Genomic DNA, 23,753 nt, shown 5'->3' on the forward strand with positions numbered 1-23,753 from the left:
ACTTTGTAAGCACACTCCCTAGAGGACGCACAGCCTGGTGGAGACCTGTGCTCGGAAGAGCACTGCTTCTAGTTATGCTGATGTATTTGGGGTTGTAATTACAGTTTCTTTTTATTTACATTCTCTTTATAAGTTTGAACACTTTCAACATTAATGTATTTTAAACCATTAATACGTAGGATAGGCATTCATAAGCTTTTTTTTTAGCTTCAGCCTATTCCTTTTGATCACCTTATTAACTCCCCGACTGCTTTGGACGTTCCTGTTCGCCCCAATTCTCAAGAGACCTCCGCGCCAATACGGCGCTCGTTCGCGTTCGTTCGTTCGTTCGTTTACCTTGTTGAAGCTGATGAGGGGTCGCGCCGCCGTGTACTGTAAACACATTTTCCGCGGTGATGGTGTAAAAAATCCATTATGCGTTAACATCAACGGAGACCAATTCACTTCCTTGTTGATTTCCTCTGGCTGTAAGGCTCTGTGGCCAGTGACTGGTCTGAATGTACGGCAACACATAACAGGCAAATTCACATTCATTCTCGCATGACGCCGCCCTCTGCTGCCTGGCAGACCAAAGTGCACTATTGTAACGTCGCAAAGGTAAGCCGCTTTTTGATGGCACCAGACCCAATAAATAAATAAATAATCTGGCAGTAGGAGAGTTAAACAGTGATTATGCTTTTGTGGATGACTTGATATGCTTGCTACTGTGAGTTGATCAAATAAACTAAACTAAGCAGATCTACAAGGGCAATTGGTATGAATGTGTGCATTGTGTTGAATATATGTGATAGATATGAATTATGATACATAATTGTATGATTGGTGTATGAGGCTCATATGACCATATAAGGTTATATTATGAACTCCTATCTGAACTTACAGTATAGGAGACCATGTTTTGGTTATACTGTATGTCACTAGTGGAAAATTACCAACACTCAACGTGTCTGTCTTCTTGTTATGATCTGGGAGCGAATCAATGAGTCCCACGGATCTTACTTGTCATATACTGTATTCTTTATATAATACTGTATGTAACTTCCATCTTGGAGAAGAGAGAGAATTTTACCAAGCTGCCACTATGGTATGCTCGCTGTTTGTCTTCCTTGTCTGACTCTTCAAATACAACAATTTAAGATATAGACCTTTGTCTTATTTTGGTTATGGATTTATACATTATCCATATTTTATTTAACTTATTAATTAGTTTATCCAACAATGTGTGCATCATTTTTTTTTTTTCAAAACAGATTCTCCAGAGTGCTACAGAGTTGATGTATTTATTGTATGTAGGCCAACCCAGAAGTTATGCCCATCATGAGCTCCACAACAGATGTCTAGTTTAAAGATGGGGTTCCATGATGACAAGACACCAAACAACCTTCCATTGACAATGCATTAGTACTGCGCCCCCAGTGGCCATTCTCACACGATAAGGAGAAGATGTTCACGCATGGTGGTGTTTTGTCGTTGCCGTGTTTCTTGGCCAAAAGACAGGCTGTGGTTGAGCTAACGACAAAAAAACAAACAACCTTGCATTGACAATGCATTAGTACGGCGTTCCCAGTGGCCATTCTCAGACGATGTTTCACGCATATGTGTGAGTCCAGCCCAAGAACGTATGGCTGTAAGGCTGAGGGAGGTGACTTCACGCCTGCAGCCATACCCGCCGCGAGTATTCCTACCGTAGGAGACGGGGTTGCATAAATTAGAAGGCGCGGCTTGTGATTGGCTGGAGTGGAGGTCTGGAGCGCTCGGCTATGGTCACTTGGACTGCGCGGGCGTTTATCGTGCGCTTGCCCAGGCCTTGGGCATAAATATAACGATTGCATTCACCACGGCTTCGTAACTCTGGCCCGCTCTTCGCGGGCACTCGCGCCTGCGGCGCTCGGGCGCGAAGAGCAGGACCAAGGTCTGCTGGCCTTCGCACCGCTTGCAATGTCGTGGACAATAACTGTGACATATCTAACCATAAAACGAGCGCTCCTTCAAACACCGTCTCCTACGTTTGGAGCATACCCGCCTCTCTCTTCAAGAGCTGCGTGAACTGAGCAAATATAGAACTACCGGTGGTAGAGAGAGTCGGAAAATATAAGACTTCCGGTTTGATTTATTCGCCTTCAAAATAAAATGCTTGTATATAATGCCATTGAAAAACGTAGAATTTGCAGATTATATGCTCATTAAAAATATAAATTAGGCATTTGAACAAAGTCATATAACAAAAAATATGTTTGTGTAAAAAAAGTTTAAACAAAACATATATCTAAATAGATGATGTTCACTGGAGTGCATATATCCTTTACAAATTGGACACTGGAGAACAGACAGCTCTACGTGTCAGAACTTTGGACACACGTTCGGGGAGACCTCCTCTACCACACCTCACTGTCCGCTAAGTGGGAGAGGCGGCATTGCAAAATGTGCTGGCCTACCAGTGCAGCCAGGTGCTAAAAAAGGACTCAAATGGCACTGTTTTCCGACTCTAGTGGGCGCTGGAGAGCAGGCGGCTCTTCGTGTCGGCACTTTTGACACACGCACTCGCTCACAGAGACCTCCTCTGTCCTCTACCACATCACACTCTCCGCTAAGCGCGAGAGGCGGCATTGCAAGTGCTGCTGGCCGTCCAGTGCAGCCAGGAGCACAAAAATACTTCAAAAGGCGCCGTTTTCCGACTCTAGTGGGCGCTGGACAGCAGCTTGCTCTTCGTGTCTGCACTTTTGACACACGCAAGCGTTCACAGAGACCTCCTCTACGACACCACACTCTCTAAATGCTTAAGAGTAGTTCATCACTTTTCACCTCACTAATATTCGTGATAAAATATCGCAATTTTTTTCTAGTCTCCTAGGAGAGCTGTGGGAAGTTCAGAATCCATCGTCTTGTGACATCATCATTTTCCCCCAAAAAATGTAATCAATATTTTTGAAAAAAATATTTAGATTTTTATTATCGCAAGAATAATGGCTTCCACTTTAAAATTGCAACTTTTCAGGAATAGAAAGCCTGCAGTTTCTTTAAGCTGGATTGGCAATTGATGGTGTCACAAGACGATGGGTTTCTGACCTGCCCACAGGCCTCCTCTGGAAAAAAAAAAAAAAAAAAAAAAAAATATATATATATATATATATATATATATATATATATATATATATATATATAATATATATATATATATATATATATATATATATATATATATATGAACATAGGTTGAAAAATGGTGGATTTCCCCTTTAATCTATATGTTTAACGTACGTGTATATGATATATCATATACAAATTAATCGTTTTTCAATGGCGTTAGGGGTAGTCTACTCTTATTCTGAAGATATTGATACCGGATGTCTTATATTTGCTGGCACTAAATTTGCTCACAGAACATAGCCCGAAAAGAGCAGGGAGAACGAACAGCGTGTATCAAAACATGAAGATACAGTAAAGGTCAGTGTTATAGGCTACGTTTGCGGTGCACAAGCCTTTGTGTAATTGGTGTCGGACAGTAAAGAGTGACAGGCTGTCTCGTTGTGAAAACGGGAGAAATCCATGAACAATTAAAGTTTGTTTGTGCGGGCTAATGCTAAGCTAAGGAACCTAGAATTATTATAAATATTTGCCCGTTAATTGATTGATTTAAGACTTTATTAGAAGTTTGCATAGGAAAAGGTACAGCTTCATGACGGTACAGTTCACTGGTACAAGGTCAACTAAAAGGAGACCCTAGAAAGCACTTGGCATATTTGCACAGGAAAACCATCTAAGTAGGCTATCTCATATAACATTGAATGACGTATACACAGTATTGGCTACTAGTATGCACCAGTAAGACTCCCTAATCGGGAGATAAGCGACTACTATGCATTAGATAGTCTGAAAAAAAAAGAAAAAAGAAAACAACAGTGCAAAAAATATAGCTATACAGTAGATAATTACAAAGAAGTGTCACTGGGAAGGTAAAACTGGGCTAGGTTTATTTTTTGCCAGTTACAAGTGGTTTTTCAGGACGATTTTAAATTAATTAATATTAAAGACTGCATCACACATTGAACTGAAAATAAGAAGACAAAAATACTGTTATTGTTGAAGTTGTTATTTTTCTTCACAAATCCTGATGAAACTCTGGTATTCTATTATAGTTTCATTCCAGAGTCTGTGGAGTCCAGACTGCAGGTGAAACGAGAACACCAGCCAGAGCTCAGTAAGTTTTATTTTTTTTTATTTTTTTTCTACTCAGGGCACCCCTGTACATAATGTTTTCATCCAGAGTTAGGGCTGAAGTATTTTTTATTTTTTTTTAGCTCACATCGTTACATGACGCAAATATGCACATCTTTCTTTTCACAACACCAGACCAGAGGCAGCTCCACAAATCATGTTCAGTCCAGATTTAACTCTAAAAAGGCTCTAATTCGTTCTCCTGCAGTCTGCTATAGGCTACCACCAACATGTGGAACGCCCTACCGCATGCTTTAAATGAGAGCAAATCCCTAGACTCTTTCAAAATAGGTCTGAAAGGTCACCTACAGACGGCTGCCTCTCGAACCTCGTTATAAACTAAGCCCATACCTATACCTCCCCTTTTCCATTGTAAATAGCTATTATTTCTCTATTATTTATTCTTCCCTTGTTATTGTTTATGCCTGCTTTTTTCCCCCGTTACTGATAATTTACCTACTGTGTTCTATAGAGAAAACTGCTGCGCCCTTGTTTGTCCTTTGTCTTGGTTTAACTGCAGGTGCGGAGGTCTGGAGGAAATGAAGGAAGGCTGGTAGAGGACTCGCACACTGCATATATATTTCAGGAATACTCCTTAGACTGAGACTTAAATATAATTTCTTTTATTTTTAGCCCATAGTGTCAGGTGCCCAGTGCAAAAATTAAAAAAAGCAAACGTTTCGGTCCTGGGACCTTCGTCAGTGCTTTACATGTAAAGCACTGACGAAGGTCCCAGGACCGAAACGTTTGCTTTTTTTAAAAAGGTAAAAAAAAGCCTGGTTACAGTATGAGATCTATAGTGTATTCTAGTTATCCTAGTAATACATTAATACTTATATAGTGTATTATAATCACAGTTATAATCCATTTTAGTGTATTATAATTAGGATGGTTGTAATACAAATTTATATTGTATTATAATCACAGTTAAAATGGTAAATTTGTTTCTTACCGATAGGGGTACTTTTGTGTAATGTAAAATGTAGATAATTTTAAGTGGTGTGGTGTGGTGTAGTGTCGTGTAGTGTGTTGCTAAAGCTGCAGTTGAAATGGGGCTTTACTTGCAATGTAATGCTTACAGTACTTGCAATGCTTCCTCTGTTTCACTTAATTTCTAAAACGAATGACACGTTAAACGACCACCTTCCGTAATCCAGAAGTTTGTCTTTTACTAAGTCTATACAGCCTTTTAGTAAGTAGTAGTAAGTCGACTTTATTTATATAGCACCTTTCGAAACAAGGTTACAGAGTGCTTTACAGTAGTACACACAATATAAACATTAACAAGTAATCAGGGACCATGAAGTAAAATTAATTTGAAACAGATGTGTTTTCAGCATATGTTTGAAGCTGTTGACTGATAGTAGTTTTTAATGGCAAAGGTAAGGCGTTCTACGTTCTACAAAGTAGGAGCCACCACTGCGAAGGCCCGATCTCCCTTTGTATTAAGATTGGACTTCCAGAAGGCACTTGTTAGAGGATCTAAGTAAGCGATCCTCTAAGAGAGAGTTTAGGAGGCAATAGGTCAATAATGTAAAGCGGGCCAGCCCATGCAACGCTTTATATGTAATCAAAAGTACGTTTGTATTTTAAAATCTATTCTAGCTTTTAATAGGTAGCCAGTGAAGTGAGGCTAACACCAGGGTTATGTGTGCTCTGCAGTTAGTGTTGGTGAGGATTCTTAGAGTAATATATATACTTGGTAGAAGGCTAGGGGTTGTATATTTGGGTGGGGTGGGATGGACGTATAAGAAAGTATGGCTGCAGAAACATTACAAGCAGATGGGCTACTTTCATCTCATTCACTTTAGTTTAGATCATTCTTTGCTTATTCTTAACACCACTTGTGTGAAGTTATTAAAAGTCCAATTTCAATTCCTTCTCTTCATTTCAGACCAGTGTGTGGAGTAGAGGTCTTCGGACCTGCCCGAGATCCGAAATTACCCGCGATCCGAACCGAACCGAGCCGGGTAACGGGGCCGTTTTCGAGCTTTTACCGCGGGGCGGGCCGGGGCCGGGGCCGTCTGCCCCGGTTCCCCGGGTATCTCCTGTTACCCGAGTGGAGCCGAGACAGAACGAGATTGAAGTGAAAGTGAACGCAACAACTGCACCAAATAGATAACGCCACACGATGGCACTAAAGATGCAGCATGTAATCTGTTGCATTGGTTGTGAGAACTGAGAAGTAGAACTCACTCAGTCACAACAACACTCACTGTATCAGTTGGATTGTTATTATTATCAAAGATATTAACGTAACGTTTTGGTTAACGGTTTACAATGGAGTTGTCATTGCGTGTTGTCATGCTCTGCAGAGCAAAATGGACACTCAAAGCAGAAAGATATAATGAACAACACATGCGACAGAAAACGATAGCATTAGCATTGGCTAGCCAAATAAGAAGGAATAAAAACATGGATTTATTTGTATTTACAAACTGTCCGCATTGACTTACTGGTCTGGGAAAAGATCATCTTTTGGCGAGAGGCACAGCGCCGCTGACAGCAACAGCAGCACCGTGGCGACGTTAGGTAAGAAATATGTCTGATACAACTCTTAATATAATAACGTTGGCATTCTTTCATTTCGGGGCGACAGGTTCGGGTCTCGGATCTCTCGTTCTGCTCGGGTATCGGATCCAATTTTTCTAATAACAGGCGGGGCCGTTCGGATCGGATCCATCACGTCTCGGGGCTGATCGGGTAACGGTTCTCAAATTCCAAATGATAGACGGGGCCATATGGGTCCGGGTCCGTTTCCCCCGGGTCCTTTTGGGTTCGGGTAGTTCAAATTGGACCCGTGAAGACCTCTAGTGTGGAGTCCAGACTGCAGGTGAAGATGAACTCTCCAGACTCAGCCAGGGACATGTCTATTAAACAGGAAGAACCTGAAGACCACCAACACTTCAGTAAGTTTAACCACTTGAACCCTAGCATCCCTATGCAGGGGGAACATTGTGTCACAAGCTCACGTGTCAAAAATTATGTTTTAATATTGTTTTATAATTTCGTGATTGAAATTGAATTCTTGCTGTGTTGACAGTATACGTATTTCGTTAAAAATCATCCTAAAACGTTAAAGCCAAATTTGTCATAACTTCAGTTTCAAACAACCGTAATAACCTGTAACTAGTAACTGTACTTGTTTAGTCATTCTAAAGTTGCGTTCCCACAGAAATAAAATAGTAGTTCTGACATTGCAAAGACGCGACTCTGCGTGGCATTGTATCAAGTTGTACAAATGAGGCGAAGGAAGCGTTTCGTCGCTTCGGTACTCTTCACTCTAACTGAAAAATGGCAACAGAGGCAATGTTCGCTTCTCCATCACTTCAGCCTTTGAACATTAAAGTTGTTGTGTAAAGAATTATCTATATAAACTCAGCACAAAAAGAAAGGAAACTTGACTTCGGTCCATTATATCTCCCCTTTAATAATACCAATTTGTATTTTGTTTCATATCATTTTTATCGTTGATTCATCACCTTTACAACAAGGTACAGATTGTAAGCATCGGACCATTCGTGGAATGAGCACCACAGCCAAACGTGTGTTAATTAGTGGTTAACGTGTCGGTCCATTATATCCCCCATTTAATTATTCCAAATGGTTGATTTGTCACCTTTACAACGTGGTACAGCTTGTAAGGATCTGGCATTTGTGGAAGGAGCAACACAGCCAAACGTGTGGGTAGTGCCCCTCCAAAAATGGTCAAAATGGCCTGGCAGGCCTGCAATACTGTTCTTTTGGTGATCACCTTTTGTTGCTTGGTTCATTGATTGATTGCACTCTCTCACAGTATTAAAGGGGTAAAAAACACATATTGGCCATTTTTACACGCTCAGTGTCAGGGAAACCCAAAACGAGAGTAAATGCCATCAGAACAGTATTGCTAGCCATTTTGGCAAAACTTTGGTCGGCGCTACCCACACATTCTGCTGTGTAGCTCATGTCTCGAATGCCCAATGCTTACAAGCTGTACCTTGTTGTAAAGGTGACGAATCAACGATAAAAATTACCGGTACATAAAACACAATATAATTTGGTATTATTATAGGGGAGATATAATTGACCAAACTCAAATCAACTCAAAGCGTTAATGTTTTCCAAATGTGAGAGGACCGGTGTGTGTCTGTGTCATGTCTGTGTTGTGCATGCATATGCATCGCAGATTCGCATGCGTGCGGCGCTAGTCAGGGCCGCGGACTACTGTTGGAGAAACACTGCTGGACTTGATTGCGTGTCATAGCCATGTGTGCTGACTGGATGTGTTTTGTTATGCTTGACACGAAAGCCCGCTTGTTAATGGCAGTGTCGCCTCGTGTGATTTTGTCAAGATAAAACACAACACAAAATACACTACTCGTCGTTAATGCGACACACCCGTGGATGCGGTCGGGGAGGGAGAGTGAGGTAGACCAAAGCTCCACATTTGATACACTAGCCTGGGGTGCCAGCTAGAGCTTAGAAATTCAGCCCGAGCCCGACGGGACCCGACGGGTCGGCGCGGCGCGGGCTGGGCCGGGCTCAAATTTCCATGTATATGACGGGCTATGGGTCGGGTCGGGCTTTTATAATCCGGTAGGCAAGCGCAGCGCAGTATCATGATGTCTCTGTGACTGTGTAAACTGCGCGCTCATGACTCTATGGCTGCACCGCTGCGCTGTTTCGCAACTTGACAGTTGAGCGTGAGTGTGTGTGTGCGTGCGCTGTGTGTGTGCGTGTGGCTGGCTGCTGTGGCGTGTGCAGTGCATGCATGCGCTGCCAGCGCTGGTCGAGCAGAGCAGAGCGGAGGACATCGTTGAAACAGTCCACAGACACTTTTTGTATCCTAATAATCATAATAGACGTTGTGTGAACGTTGTAGCTATAATAGCCTGTGCGCCTGCTGTCTGATTTAGCGGCGGCCGTCAGCTGTGTTTTCCAGCAAGGCTTTTTGATTGATTGAAGAATTAGGCTCCGATGTTTTTGTTCCATAATTAGCACGGTACTTGCTACAATGTCTTATATAGGTCTATATAAAGACAGTTGGAAAAGGACTCTATTCTTAACAAATCACCATATGAGAAAAAAGGCTGCTGCAGCAATTAAGCTTGTTTATAATGTCGGGCTGCGGGCTGTGTCGGTCTCCAATTGTCAATTATGTATCGGGCTTTGGGCCGGGCTCGGGCTGCCGTTCTGTGGGGTGGGTTGGGCCGGGCTAATTTTTTTTGGCCCGATCTAAGCTCTAGTGCCAGCCAGAGCACTCCCACTACGTTCCATGGACTTTGTCACTCAGTCTCCGCTTCTAGTCTCTAGAGAACAGACTCCATGCTAACGCAAGGAAGAGCAATTGTTTATCATAATTATTATTAGGGCTTTGATGCAAGTTCTGATGGGTGCAGCTGCATGAGTTGTGTTGCTTCAAGTAATGTGCCGTTGTGCTCTCCTCTCAGCTGCTGCTTAGCGGAAAAAAATTGAAAAAAAGCCTTGGCGCGTCGATTCGCAAATAATGCGTTGATTAACATCCCTAGTATTTACACTCAGGATTCCTTAGTTGACTGTCATGTTGTTTTTATGCTCCTAGATATCCTGATTGTGCGTCCACACATTAAAGAGGAACAAGAGGAGCTACTTCAAGAACCAGAGGAGCCTGATGGGTCAATGTTGACATTACTAGCAGTGAAAAGTGAAGTCGTTGTCAAAGACATCTCTTCACACTGTGCTGAAGTTGAAGTTAAACTTGAATCTGACACTGAATTCACTGATGACAGTAATCATTGCGAGGAGACCTGTGGAGGTTAGTCAGTGTTAAACACATGACCTACTTGTGTGGGGAGAATTGGCCTTAAAGGGGACAACCACCCATTTTCTAAAGATTTTTTTTTTTTTTTTTTTTGGGGGGCTTTCATGCCTTTATTTGATAGGACAGTAGACCGACAGGAAATGGGGGGAAAGATAGGGGAGTGACATCCGCCAACGGTTGTCTATTTTCTAATTTAGGGTAGATCAGATCTCAGGTGGTGGTGGTGGTGGGGAGAGAGAGAGAGAGAGAGAGAGAGAGAGAGAGAGAGAGAGAGAGAGAGAGAGAGAGAGAGAGAGAGAGAGAGAGAGAGAGAGAGAGACTCCTAAATAAAGGACTTGTTTGATGATGGAATCTTTTCATTCTCTATTTGTACGCACCCTTTTAACCTCCCCCTCCCCTCCCTCTCTCTCTCTCTCTCTCTCAGGAGTGACGTCCAGGCCTTCTCAGACCAAGGTCTTCTCCTGTTCTGAGAGTCCATACACCCTCACATCTCAGGAATTCCTCCATAAACAAAACAACCTCTACAGTCAAATGCAGAGGAATGGACACATCAACCCAGCAGCCTGTGAGAAAACCACCAGCTCAACAACCAGCCAGAAACGAGGAGACACTGATGGACCGAGATCCTCTGGTCATCATCGATATAAGCAACCTGAAGAACTCAAGGCTTACATAGACTTCCTCAATCATCAACCAAAAGAAGAGAATCAATGTGAACACTGTGACAAGAAATTCCGTAAACCATCTGACCTGAAGACACACCAACGTGTCCACACTGGAGAAAAACCTTTCCAGTGTAAACATTGTAATGAGAGTTTCAATCGGTCAGATAACCTGAAGACACACCAACGTGTCCACACTCAAGAAAAACCTTTCAAGTGTAAACATTGTAGCAAGAGTTTCAATTGGTCAACAGACCTGAAGAAACACCAGCGTGTCCACACTGGAGAAAAACCTTTCAAGTGTAAACATTGTAACAAGAGTTTCTCTTCGTCACAAAACCTGGAGATACATCAGCGTGTCTACATTGCAGAAAAACCTTTACACTCTGAACATTGCGACAAGAGTTTCAGTCAGTCACGTTCCCTGAAGACACACCAGCGTGTCCACACTTGTGCTTCTTCAGTGTGGAGTAAGTAGTAGGATATAAAGTAAATAGTATTTATCTAAATACAATAATGTAAATACATGTTAAGAAAAATATCTGGGACAGTATTTTGAAATTGATCCTAACAGTCCAAATGGTGGCAACAAAATGGGCTATTTTACCTTTGCATGTTTGCAAATACTATTGTTATCCGGGTCTTCAGTTATTAAAGCCCTATTCAATTGCTTCATTTCAGACCAGTCTGTGGAGTCCAGAATGCAGGTGAAGATGAACTCTCCAGACTCAGCCAGGGACATTTCTATTAAACAGGAGGAACCTGAAGACCACCAGCACCTCAGTAAGTTCCATGTGCTCAACTCTTTCTCATTTTTAGTTCTGTTGTAGGGCTCAAGGGCTGACACAATATCTTAACAAAAATATCTATATCCATCATTACAATATCTCTGAAAAATAATCTTTTGGGGCACTCGGGTGGCACAGTGGTATAGTACCTGCAGCCCCGGAGGTAGTGGATTTGAATCCACCGTGGTGCATCCGGCTTTCCCCGAACATGGGCCAATTGTGTTCGTATGGATGCTCGGTTCATATGAACACAATTGGCCCATGTTTGGAAGCCGGGTGAGGAGAGTGATATCACTGCACATATTCCTACGGGCTGGGGTGGCTCCTGTCAGCAGGGAGTTTTGGGTGGGAGGAGTAAAATACAACAGCAGTGGAAACACAAACGTTTGTGCGGAGGAATTAATTGGTATAAAAAAGGGCTATAGAATTAATACTAATTACAATTGTTATATTTTTAACATTCATTGCCCTATTACCTTTTCTAAAACGGCTAGTTCCATTCCTTGATTCTGATTGGCTGGTTTCCCTTTAATTGCTGCGGTATATGATACTATAACCCACACCTCTAATCAGTTTATATCAAACCCAGGTGTGTTATTTTCTTTCCACTGTGTTGTGAAGCTAAACTAGAGAACTTGATTGCAAGTAACAGGTGTGTTGTTTCTGCAGCCTGGCCGGGAACTACTTTCTTGTGCTGGGCACTACTTTCTTGCAGAGCAGACCTTATAGTGAATTATAAGTGATAGAACAGTTTTAATTGGTACATGATTTTTCATGTTGCCATATTGCAACCGTTTTAGAAAAGCAATGAGCCACTCAAGGCTTGTGGATATTTGTATTTTACACCGGCTGACTGTGTTTTTTTTTTTTTTTTTTTTATATAATGTTTTTTTTTTTTTTTTTTTTTTTTTATAAAAACACGGCCTAAATTAGGAGGGTAGTATGAGTCACCAGAAAAAAATAATGGGTGTCTATCATCTTGGTTAAAATGGAGTTTGAAGTTAAAATGGGTGTGCATATGGTGAGGAGCCCTGGAGGAGGAGGACCTGGTAGCATTTTCATCAAATATCTAAATATTGAATCAAGCAAATTTTAAACTGTTCAGGGTGTTCATAAAAGCCTGATTAGACTATATAATTACCAAACGTTTTTCTGAGCGAAAGAAATTGACACAAGGGTTTTCAATGGATTCTGGTAGTATTGGGCATGCTAAATAACATACTAAAAGTCTACCAAAATCTACCTCCCAGGAAGCCATCATTTTCAAGATGACGTCCCAGATGGCTGTGGGGATCTTAACACTTTGAGTGCCAGCCCCCCCTGGCCCCCGTCCCTTACCAGTGCCACCATTAGGTCCCATTCATTTCTGCCCCAATTCCAGGGAATAAATTGGAAATGATCCGATATTCACATCGGAACAAAAATTGGAGATTTGGTAAAAGAGGATTTCTTTTTTTACCAGAAAAATTTTGGAGTGATTTCGATAAGCGGTTTTGGAGATAGGTGCAGCAGAGTGCACACTGCAAAAACCAATGAATAGCCTCAGAAATCTAGATTCTGAGATATTTGAGTTCAAAGAAAAAAAACTTTAGGAAGCCATAGCAACAAATTGGTAAATGGTAACGGAACAAGAGTACCCTTGACAGAAAGAATGTCAAACCAGCTTTCATTCGGTGCAAAAAAAGTTTAAAAAATATTGTACCATCGTCTAGTTTCAAGGGGGCAAAGTGAAAAAGTATGGAATGACTCAGAAGGTGGAAGTTGTCTTACAGTTTGATAGAACTATGCACTGTGAATTCACTGTGTTTTTACCTGGTCTAGAAGGTCAGGAAGACAAAAAGTCAGAAAAGCGATGTCAACCTTTTATTTTATGGCAACATCGAACCCTAACCCTGGTGAGTACCTCACACATCCAGCATGAACATATTTATGTTCAACAATATTTACAAATATTAAAAAAAAAAAAAAAAAAATCACAAATATGACTTCACAAAAGTAAAATAAAATAAATGTGCAGCAAGTAAAGAATAAATAAAATAATATAAAAGTCAAAATAAAGTACTGTATTCTAAGGCAGGCAGCACAACAATGTCTATTTGTAGTTGGCCACTAGATGGTACTGTTCACCCTGTGTGTGTGTGTGTGTGTGTGTGTGTGTGTGTGTGTGTGTGTGTGTGTGTGTGTGTGTGTGTGTGTGTGTGTGTGTGTGTGTGTGTGTGTGTGTGTGTGTGTGTGTGTGTGTTCATTGTTCTGGGAAACGAGGAAGAGAAGTCCCAGAAGTTCTTCAGCTCCCATAGAGTGACATTGGTCCAGGAAGCGAACCTACAGTGACCTGACCTGACTCCTCCGCTATTGCTATCTCCGCCATCATACTGTCCTCTGCGTTGTCATTGGTCTGGTTGCAGATCGTCTCCAGCAGCTCATGGCGTAGCAGGGAATGGGTAGACTGTGGGATCCCATCCTTCCTCCATCCAGTCAGACTCCACGGGCCCTGTATATGATAGAAGAAAAAAAAATACTAAATGATACGTCTGTATACGTCTGAAAACAGCAGATCTACAAGCACACAACGCCTCGCACCGCGAGGCGTTGTGTGCTTGTAGATCGGCTGTTTTCACTAGTCTAAATAATTTCAAATGTATATATGTATATATACGTGGCCACTGAATTCTATGGGCTCTGCTTTGATACAAATCTACAGTAACTATCTGCTGGCAGAGCCTATAGACTGACATAACTACTGTAGATTTGTAGATCGATTTGATAGATTATTATGTCACACACACACACACACACACACACACACACACACACACACACACACACACACACAGATTGTATTACTAAACTATCTATCTAGGTATACACACACGCTAAAAAACTAAACTATAAAGAAATGTATTCTTACTGGAAGAAGTTGGTGGAACTTACAGCTACTACAAACCATGGATTGACATCTAGACCTACTGCACATACAGTATTTCAAAGTAGCGTATTTGATAGGGATTATGCACAATAGCGTCTGTCCTGTTGAAATAAGCCATGAATATGTAGCGGCTACATATTCATGGCTTATTTCAACAGGAACCACACTATGCATCTCATACAGTGGTGTGTTCTAGACTCATATTTTATTGTTAGTTACTAGTTAGTGCCTAAAAAGGAGATCGGCTGTTGTTGTAGATCGGCTGTTTTCACTAGTCTAAATAATTTCAAATGATAAATGCAAAACGAGCGGTTTTGGACATAAAAAGTTTTCACTCCCTCCATCACGGAGGTATAGAGGCCGACGCCGAGCGGCGCCATGCCCAGGAGGGTCTCCCAAATCGGGCTTGAGTTGTGGAGGGTGGTCGCTAGTGCTTTGGAGGTTCCAGGGCGAGCGCCCCCACCCCGGGGCTCGCGATCAAACCTTTTGGGAACCACTGTTCTATACTAGGCTGTGATGTGATGTCCTTGGCTCATTATCGCCAAAATAAACAATGTTCTAAAACGTGAGTGGCACGTAGTATGCAGTGAAGAATATAGCCTAAAATCAGCGTTTCTGAATGTCGACTTTACAATGAAATGGATGCTTCTCTCGTTTGGGTCGGGACCCATTTGTGAGTCACGGAGGTATAGAGGCCGACGCCGAGCAGCGCCATGCCCAGGAGGGTCTCCCAAATCGGGCTTGAGTTGTGGAGGGTGGTCGCTAGTGCTTTGGAGGTTCCAGGGCGAGCGCCCCCACCCCGGGGCTCGCGATCAAACCTTTTGGGAACCACTGTTCTATACTAGGCTGTGATGTGATGTCCTTGGCTCATTATCGCCAAAATAAACAATGTTCTAACGTGAGTGGCACGTAGTATGCAGTGAAGAATATAGCCTAAAATCAGCGTTTCTGAATGTCGACTTTACAATGAAATGGATGCTTTTCTCGTTTGGGTCGGGACCCATTTGTGAGTCGCGGAGACAGTTTTATGGTTTATGGGCCATATATTTCATACATTTTGATACATTATACAGCACTTATCTCATATAACATTGAAAGACAGACGTATAACAAAGTGAAACGTAGAGAACATACCGCAGCACAGCTCAGCAGTGCATCCTACAGGGCGCGGGGAGAAACCGTAGCAATCGGTGGTCTGTCCCTGGCAGCATGCATGCCTCGCCGTAGAAGGAGCCCTTCTGGCCGCCAGAACCAAAATCGAGGCCGTGGATGTACCAGCGGAGGTCCTCGCTGATGAACCGATCGCCCGTAGAAGGAGCTCTTCTGGCCGCCAGAACCAAAATCGAGGCCGTGGATGTTCCAGCCGAGGCCTTCGCTGATGAACCGATCGCCCGTAGAAGGAGCTTTTCTGGCCGCCAGAACCAAAATCGAGGCCGTGGCCCGTGGGTGTAGCAGCCGAGTACCTCCGTGATTTTAGCCTGGCCCGTGGTGGCGATGTGTTCTTTTTTTTTTTTTACAAAATGGACCCCCCCTCCAACCTAAACAAAGCAACTAGCCCTTCCCCCACTCCTCCTTGCTAAAACCTCTACATTCCGATCTCTCTCTCTATCTCTATCTCTCTAAATAATACTAAATCTAATGATTTTATAACTAAATTCTCTACTTCTGATTCTCGCTCTTTCTCTCAATATATCTATCTCTCCCTCTGATTGCTGTGTGTCCAGTGACTTTGTTGTGTATATAATGGGCCTCTAGAGTCTAGACCCTTGTTTCTGGGGGGAACCGGCCAACCGGAGTGCTCGAATTTGGTCACATGACGTGTGACTTCACAATCCCATAGCCCAGAGGGCCCTGTCTGTGCTGAGGGCAAGATCAGACTGTGTGCTACTGTAATATGAAAAAAAAGCATCCGACGTCATATGACGCCAATATTAATTTCTGGCATCATTGCCAAGGTCGTGTCGGACGTCATATGACGCCCTGGCACTGAAAGTGTTAAAATGGCTATATCCTGAATGGAAAAAAAAATAGCAAATTACTTTTCAACTGATTCTGGTACTTCTGGACATACTTAACTCATTAAAAGCCAACCCCGCGATGTCGCGGGAAAAGTAATAGAGTATCTATAGTGCCATCCACGCGATGTCGCGGGAAAAGTAATATATTACTGTAACGGCGAGTAAAAATACCTAGTACAATGGCCGACGCTCCGGAGACGAAATCCGCGCTGATTTGTCATCATCACGGCTCCACGAGCACACAATAGTCATCCCATAACATTGAGGTGGACGGGCCGCCTCATCTTTAATGTCCATTATCTCAAAACTACACTTTAGAAGCGAAGATGGAGGCAGATGCTCGCTTATAAAACACATGTATAAACGCTACGAGCCGATCCAGCATGGCTCCACATAAACAATGATCGGTTCAGTCGAAGGATCCGATGACGTCAGACCGGAAGTACTTCCGGTGGCCTTCAAAATAAGACAAAATAAGAGAACGGCCGTGAATGGGGGGGGGTGGGAGGCACTCTGGATATTATAATCCGTTAATGTCTGAGGCTTTTAATGAGTTAAGAACCACCCTGGGCAAGTTATGACTTCCGGTTGGTTCTAGTAGAAGTGCTGCGATTAACGGAAGTTACGTCATGCAGTGCGGGTCTGTTTACACTCCCCAGCAAAACAAACACAAATAGATTGTAGCTTTTAACTCGCTCTTAATTGGTGTAACATCACTTGTTTTTGTTTGTATATTGTATATTGTTTATTGCGAGCGCAACCGACGGAGCGGGATAAGTAGAACAGATTCTTTTTCAGCAGGGAATATGTTTGCAGGGACACCTCCTTGAATTTTCTCTGCTTCATATCTTGACCAGGCTTTTCTCTTCAGAGATGAGTAAGCTTGGCTACGCGAGGCTACTTAAGAACATACTAAAGTTCTAGAAAATTAAACCTTCCGGAAAGGCTTCATTTTCAAGATGGCGTTACTGGCGTCCATGATGGCTGCTGGGACCTTAAAATGCCTATAAACTGGGATTTAATTTGGGGGGAAAAAGTAACATAATTATTAGTAACATAATTCATTGAAAAATCTCTTCCATCAATTATTTGGGGTTTCAACCATATACTGACCTAACTCTTTCTCAGCCACGGGGAGCCACTTAATTTTAAAACCGGATTAAACCGTACTTATTCTGTACTTAAATTAGCCGACCGGAATTTTCCGTACTAGGTAATTAATTATAATTATAAACGAAATAAATGATAATGATTAAAAAAAAAAAAGATCGGTAGCTGTCCTCCATCTCTTCTTCGACTGATCTAAAAGGATCATTCTCTCAACCCTCTGAACCGGAAGTACTTCTGGTAGCTTTCAGCCAGCATAGCCACAGTCCCGTCCAATTTCATTGTAGGAGGAGGCGTTAGCATAGCATCTGTCCGTGATGTTTTCGATCAGAACAAATTTGACATGCATGGCGCTTCATACGGAGTGGATTACATTTGGTTACCTCGATGTGCACGGATTGTGCACGCAAAGCGCACGGGGGAGATGCCTCCGGCAAAATCCCCACTATATGCCAATGCAGATCGAGACACTTCGCTGGTGAGTAAACAGTGGGGGATCGAAAGAAGAAAAAAAAGAACGGTGCCATCCAAGAAGGACGGGGGGGGGGGGGGCGCGCTGATGCTCATAATCATGATATTACATCTCAGATCATAATACAATAATAGAAATTTCCAGCTAGTCCACAGACAAGCCATTCTGGCCAGGCTGGGAAAGTGTTTTTAATGTTGGATTAATTGCAAACAGACCACTAGGTCTGTTTATGACACTAGTCACGCCGCCTTTCCGGAAGGTTTATTTTCCAAAACCTTTAGTTTATTCTTAAGCATGCATAGTTGGGTCATTTCCGATAATTCCGTGACCGTGGAGACTGAGCAAAGGTCCGTTTCTCAGGCCGGCTTTACACTGCCACTGAAATCTAGTCTGAATCAGATCTGAGTCAAAAGTGGAATCCGTTTTTTTTTAATAGTCTAAATCCACACAGGTCACATGCAGGTAACATGAAATCCGATTTTGAAAAACCACATCCAGAGGTGGTTTCAAATCCGATCCATATCTGAATCTGAGGACATCTGTCTCAGTCTGAAAGCAGTAACCACATCCACCCCATAGAGTTATACGCAAGTCACATGCAAGTCACATCAAACTGACCAAAGTCACTTGTAGTGCGACCCGAGCGCGGAGCGCCCCCACTGTAATGATGTCATTACAGAGCGCGAGTATTTACTATTTGATTACAGCGCATATTACAGCGCGCTGAGCACATGAGAAAAACAAGAGAGGAGAGAGAAAACACGTGATCTAAATAGATAAAACCAGAGCGAAGAGCGAAACACAAGAGTAAAAAAAGAAGAGAGAAAAACAATATTGTAACGTGTGTTTGTTTTTGTTGTAGTCGCTTGTCTGTTTCCTGAACGTGATCAACTAGTGTCAACGGTGTGACGTATCGCCATGACGCCAACATCGTTACCACGGTAACTAAAGCAGATATGTCGACGCAGGGCAGATTTGGGCTGACGCTGTTAAAATTAGTCAGAACGCACAGATCCGATCTGGTCACTTGCAAATGCAGTAAGTCAGGCCATAAGATCAGATTTGAGAACCAAATCGGATTTGGGCTGGATTTGACTGCAGTGTAAATCCGGCCTCAGTGGATTTGTCACTTATTAAGGTAACATTATTAAGGTGACATTGAGCTCCAATGCCCCTCGCAAAAATGCGGGCAACATTTGTAAGAGCCCAAAATCCAAAATGGCTGCCATCAGCTATGACGAAACATTTTCAATGGTTTGACCTACGGTGATGAGTAGAACTAGTTTTGTGACTTTTTGGGTTGAGGAATCCATAATTGATGTTAATTTAATGATTTAACCTGTCTTTTTTTATTCTGATCTGAAAATAATGATTACACAGAGGTCATCTCAAAGGTCACATTTTGTCTTATACAGTGATTATTTATCAGACTAATAAACCGCTACACTTCATCAGAATCTGTTGATTCTGTTGTGTCACATCAGTTGGGAGCTGCTGGGGCAAGGGGGGAAGGGTGTGACGCACTGGACGACACTAACCATTCACAAGTTCCCAACAATAACCAAGGGTAAGGGATGCTCTAGCAGGTCGTAATGGAGCTGGCAAAATGTAAGGTAGTTTGTTCTTTCAAGATGAAGATTCAGTGAGTCATCTTCAGGTGGAAGACGGAGTGTAAATTGTTTCTTATGAGTTCCACTCTGAAGCTCTGGCCTGCCCACGGGTAAAAACTGATCTGGAAAAGCCTTGTTGTCTATCATGTTCTTTTTCTGCTCCTAGACATCCTGCACATGGTTGTGTGTAAAGAGGAGGTTTCTCCTGAACAGGAGAGGAGCCCCAGTCTGCTCCAGGAGGAACCAGAGCCCCAACAGATTAAAGAGGAACAGGAGGAACCAGAGCCTCCACACATTAAAGAGGAACAGGAGGAACCAGAGCCTCCACACATTAAAGAGGAACAGGAGGAACCAGAGCCCCAACAGATTAAAGAGGAACAGGAGGAGCTACTTCACAGACCAGAGAAGCCTGTTGATGAAGACATCTCTTCACATTGTTCTGAAGTTGAAGTTGAGCTTGAATCTGACACTGAAGTCACTGAAGACAGCGATGATTGGGGGAAGACAAGTGGAGATGTCCAAACTGGTGAAAAACCTTTCCATTGTAAACTCTGTAACAAGAGTTATATCTGTTCATCTGAACTGAAGAGACATAAGCGTGTCCACACTGGAGAAAAACCTTTCCACTGTAAACATTGTGACAAGAGTTTTGGTGTGTCTGGTGACCTGAAGAGACACCAGCGTGTCCACACTGGAAAAAAACCTTTCCACTGTAAAAAAAAATTAAAAAGAGTTTCAGTGAGTCAGGTCACCTGAAGACACACCAGCGTGTCCACACTGGAGAAAAACCTTTTAAATGTAAACATTGTAACAAGAGTTTCAGTCAGTCATGTTCCCTGAGGAGACACCAGCGTGTCCACAATGGAGAAAAACCTTTCCACTGTAAATATTGTGACAAGAGTTTCAGTGTGTCTGGTGACCTGAAGAGACACCAGCGTGTCCACACAGGAGAAAAACCTTTTAAATGTAAACATTGTGACAAGAGTTTCAGTCAGTCAGATTCCCTGAAGAAACACCAGCGTGTCCACACTAGTATTGATGTACTCGAGTCAATGACTTGTCTTGAGTCAGGTTTCGAGTCCGAATTGTCATTGACTCTGTATCGCCCTTGACTATTCAGTCTTGACTCGGATTTGGACAAAGGGACTCGGGACTCTTCCCCAACCTTGTCCACTAGGGACAAGAGTCAATACAGTGTAATGAAATAATTGTATTATACCCATATTATGAGGAGCCCTGTGATTTTATTACATTATGAGTTTGTTTTACATTATGAGCCATTATTACATTATGAGTTGCTACAAGGCTAAGGTTCACACCCGCATCCTGGTGGCCCCAGAGCTGAAGAAGATCCAAGTCCTGGGCACTGGGGTGTCTGGCACACTACATAAGGTGGGGAAAGCTTTTATTTATGAGAACTATCAAGTGCTATTCTTTTTTATATACATTTTATTCAGATCAAACGGTATCAGTAATAATAAGGACTGTATACGTAAGATGTTAACCTTCATCCATTATCCATAATACAAAAGAGAGCAATAAGAATAGTACACAAGGTAGGGTTTTATGAGCATACAAATAATCTATTTTTGAGGTCTTGTACATTAAAGCTTGCTGACTTAGTTGATTTCAAAACTGCTCAACTAATGTTTAAGGCAAGTAATAAACTACTTCCCGCGAACATTCTGGAAATACATTTTAAACAAGCAAGTGCTCAGACCACTCGAAAGAGTATGTGCATTTCAGCTTGTGGAGTAAAGATTTGGAACAGTTTGACATAAGAGATTAAACACAATAGAATTATCTTACAATTTAAAAAAAAAGACTCAAATCCAATACACCAACACAGCGTTCTGTCATCAGCGCGTCATAGCTGGGGGCGGAGTCGAGCGTGGGGGAAAATATTTACCAACACCTATTAGTAGAATGGGGTTTTCCGTGTTTTTCAAATCCGATTTTTTAATAGTATAGTGATGTTTTAATTAATTGCAATGTCTTACATTGATTCCTTGGTTGCCAATGGACAAAAAATGATGCATTTAAAATTAAACAGCATTGGGATTAAATATTGTCTGATATTATTAAGGATCATCAAAGACCATGGGTTATCTAGACTATCCGTCTGTTATTAGACACTGTTACATTTTCTACATGATAAATTAAACTTATGTCAAAAAACGAAAAGCACAATTATGCAATGATGGTTATAGAGCACATTAAATGAATTCCAGTTGTCTACAGCCATTAACAGCTTGTTATCATGCAAGGATTTACACACTGACACGACGCAACACAATCCTATCCTAGTTTCAAACCCGCAGAAAATACTTTTAAACTGGCGTCGATCCTGCAATATATTCAAAGATCAGGTCTCTATCCTACTCACTACGACGTGTTCTATAAACATCATTGACGACTTAACGACTGTTGTTTTTTATGATATTATAGTAAGTTTAACTGATCATATATTGTAATTGTGTCTCTACCAGGTTAAAGACATAATGTAAACAGGTTTTGTAGCATAGACAGGGTGCTTATTGTGCAACTTTGACGCATGCACAGGGGATAATCTGAGTCTGATTATAAACCACTTAATTACATTGATTCCTTACTGCAAATGGGCAAAAAACTATCTGCAGTAGCATCGGGATTAATTATTGTCCTTATAGGACTGGTCGGATCAATGCCATGGTTATCTGACTGATTTAATCACCTGGTAAGAGACACACTTTCACATTTTCATGAACATGATCCGATATCAAAAAACAAAGGCCATTAATTCAGCAATGATGTTCATGGAACACGGGAAGGACACAGGAGGAGGATGCCATTGTAAGTGTATTAGGCAATGGGAATGGTTTAATATTGTGGCACGTTTAATTGATTATCTCATATTAATATTAGTGTCTCTATTGAACACTGCATGTGCAAACATGTTTTTGTAACACAGGGAGTAGAGTAGATGGAGAGAAAAACAGATCTCCGATCTCATCTCATGCTTGTGTAACTTGGAGATAGCCTACAAACAGGACAGATCTCCCCATCTCAGTCAGTGCTTGTGTAATTTGCGGGAATATATTAATTTGACTCTGATTACAAACCACTTTACTCCGACTTCTATGTCCTATATGCCAGGGAGAACATAACCCAATTGCGAGCTTGTTGATTTTTGGCACTGCATAGATTGGCAATTTGGTGTAGTAGACTGAATATGTGGTCAAAGTAAAGAGTAACATTGGGTCCCGTTTTATTCCAGAGGTTTTGAAGAGGCAGGAGGAGTAGTTTAGACGAGGTGGCGAGCTACAGTAGCTCCGTAGAGCACAGCGGTGCGTTAGCCAGTCATTCATAATAGGCTTGTTATCTTAATAAGTGAACTTTTATACCATACTCTTAACATATTACTGTATCTTAAACCATGAATATGTAGGATAGGCATTCTTGATTTGCTATTGTTGATGTATATGGGTTTGACTCACATGTTCCTTTATTTGCATTTACTTCTTTATATGGTGAACCTGTACACTCCTTTAACTACTGTATCCTAAACATGCAGGACAGGTACTCTTTGGTTTGTTATTATGCTGATGTATTTGGGGCTTGTAATTACAGTTTCTTTTTATTTACATTCTCTTTATATGGTAAATTTGAACACTTAACATTAATGTATTTTAAACCATTAATACGTAGGATAGGCATTTATAAGCTTTTTTTTAGCTTCAGCCTATTCCTTTTGATCACCTTAAACAGTGATTATGCTTTTGTGGATGACTTGGTATGCTTGCTACTGTGAGTTGATCAAATAAACTAAACTAAGCTGATCTACAAGGGCAATTGGTATGAATGTGTGCATTGTGTTGAATATGTGTGATAGATATGAATTATGATACATAATTGTATGATTGGTGTATGAGGCTCATATGACCATATAAGGTTATATTATGAACTCTTATCTGAACTAGTATAGGAGACCACGTTTTGGTTTTGGTTACAGGCCTACTGTATGTCACTGGTGGAAAATTACCAACACTCTACGTGTCTGTCTTCTTCTTATGATCTGGGAACGAATCAATGAGTCCCACGGATCTTACTTTTCATGTACTGTATGTAACTTCCATCTTGGAGAAGAGAGAATTTTTCCAAGCTGCCACTATGCTGTTTGTCTTCCTTTTCTGA

The 23,753-nt window shown here is 41.8% G+C and overlaps 1 protein-coding gene across 1 annotated transcript in view; it reads left to right on the forward strand.

Moving 5' to 3' along the window:
• LOC308299988 (uncharacterized protein) overlaps window positions 1-11,503 on the forward strand; it is a gene marked incomplete at its 3' end in the record, with an annotated part of 67,053 nt that extends 55,550 nt beyond the window's left edge. The window contains exons 6-7 of the mRNA XM_080743754.1: window positions 10,422-10,763; window positions 11,490-11,503. Of these exons, the coding sequence (XP_080599880.1) occupies window positions 10,422-10,763; window positions 11,490-11,503 (356 nt within the window). The remainder of the gene's footprint in view (window positions 1-10,421; window positions 10,764-11,489) is intronic.
• Window positions 11,504-23,753: the final 12,250 nt, after the last annotated feature.

This window comes from Nannobrachium achirus (genome assembly GCF_963921795.1).
Source record: "Nannobrachium achirus genome assembly, chromosome: 15".
Lineage (NCBI taxonomy): Eukaryota > Metazoa > Chordata > Actinopteri > Myctophiformes > Myctophidae > Nannobrachium > Nannobrachium achirus.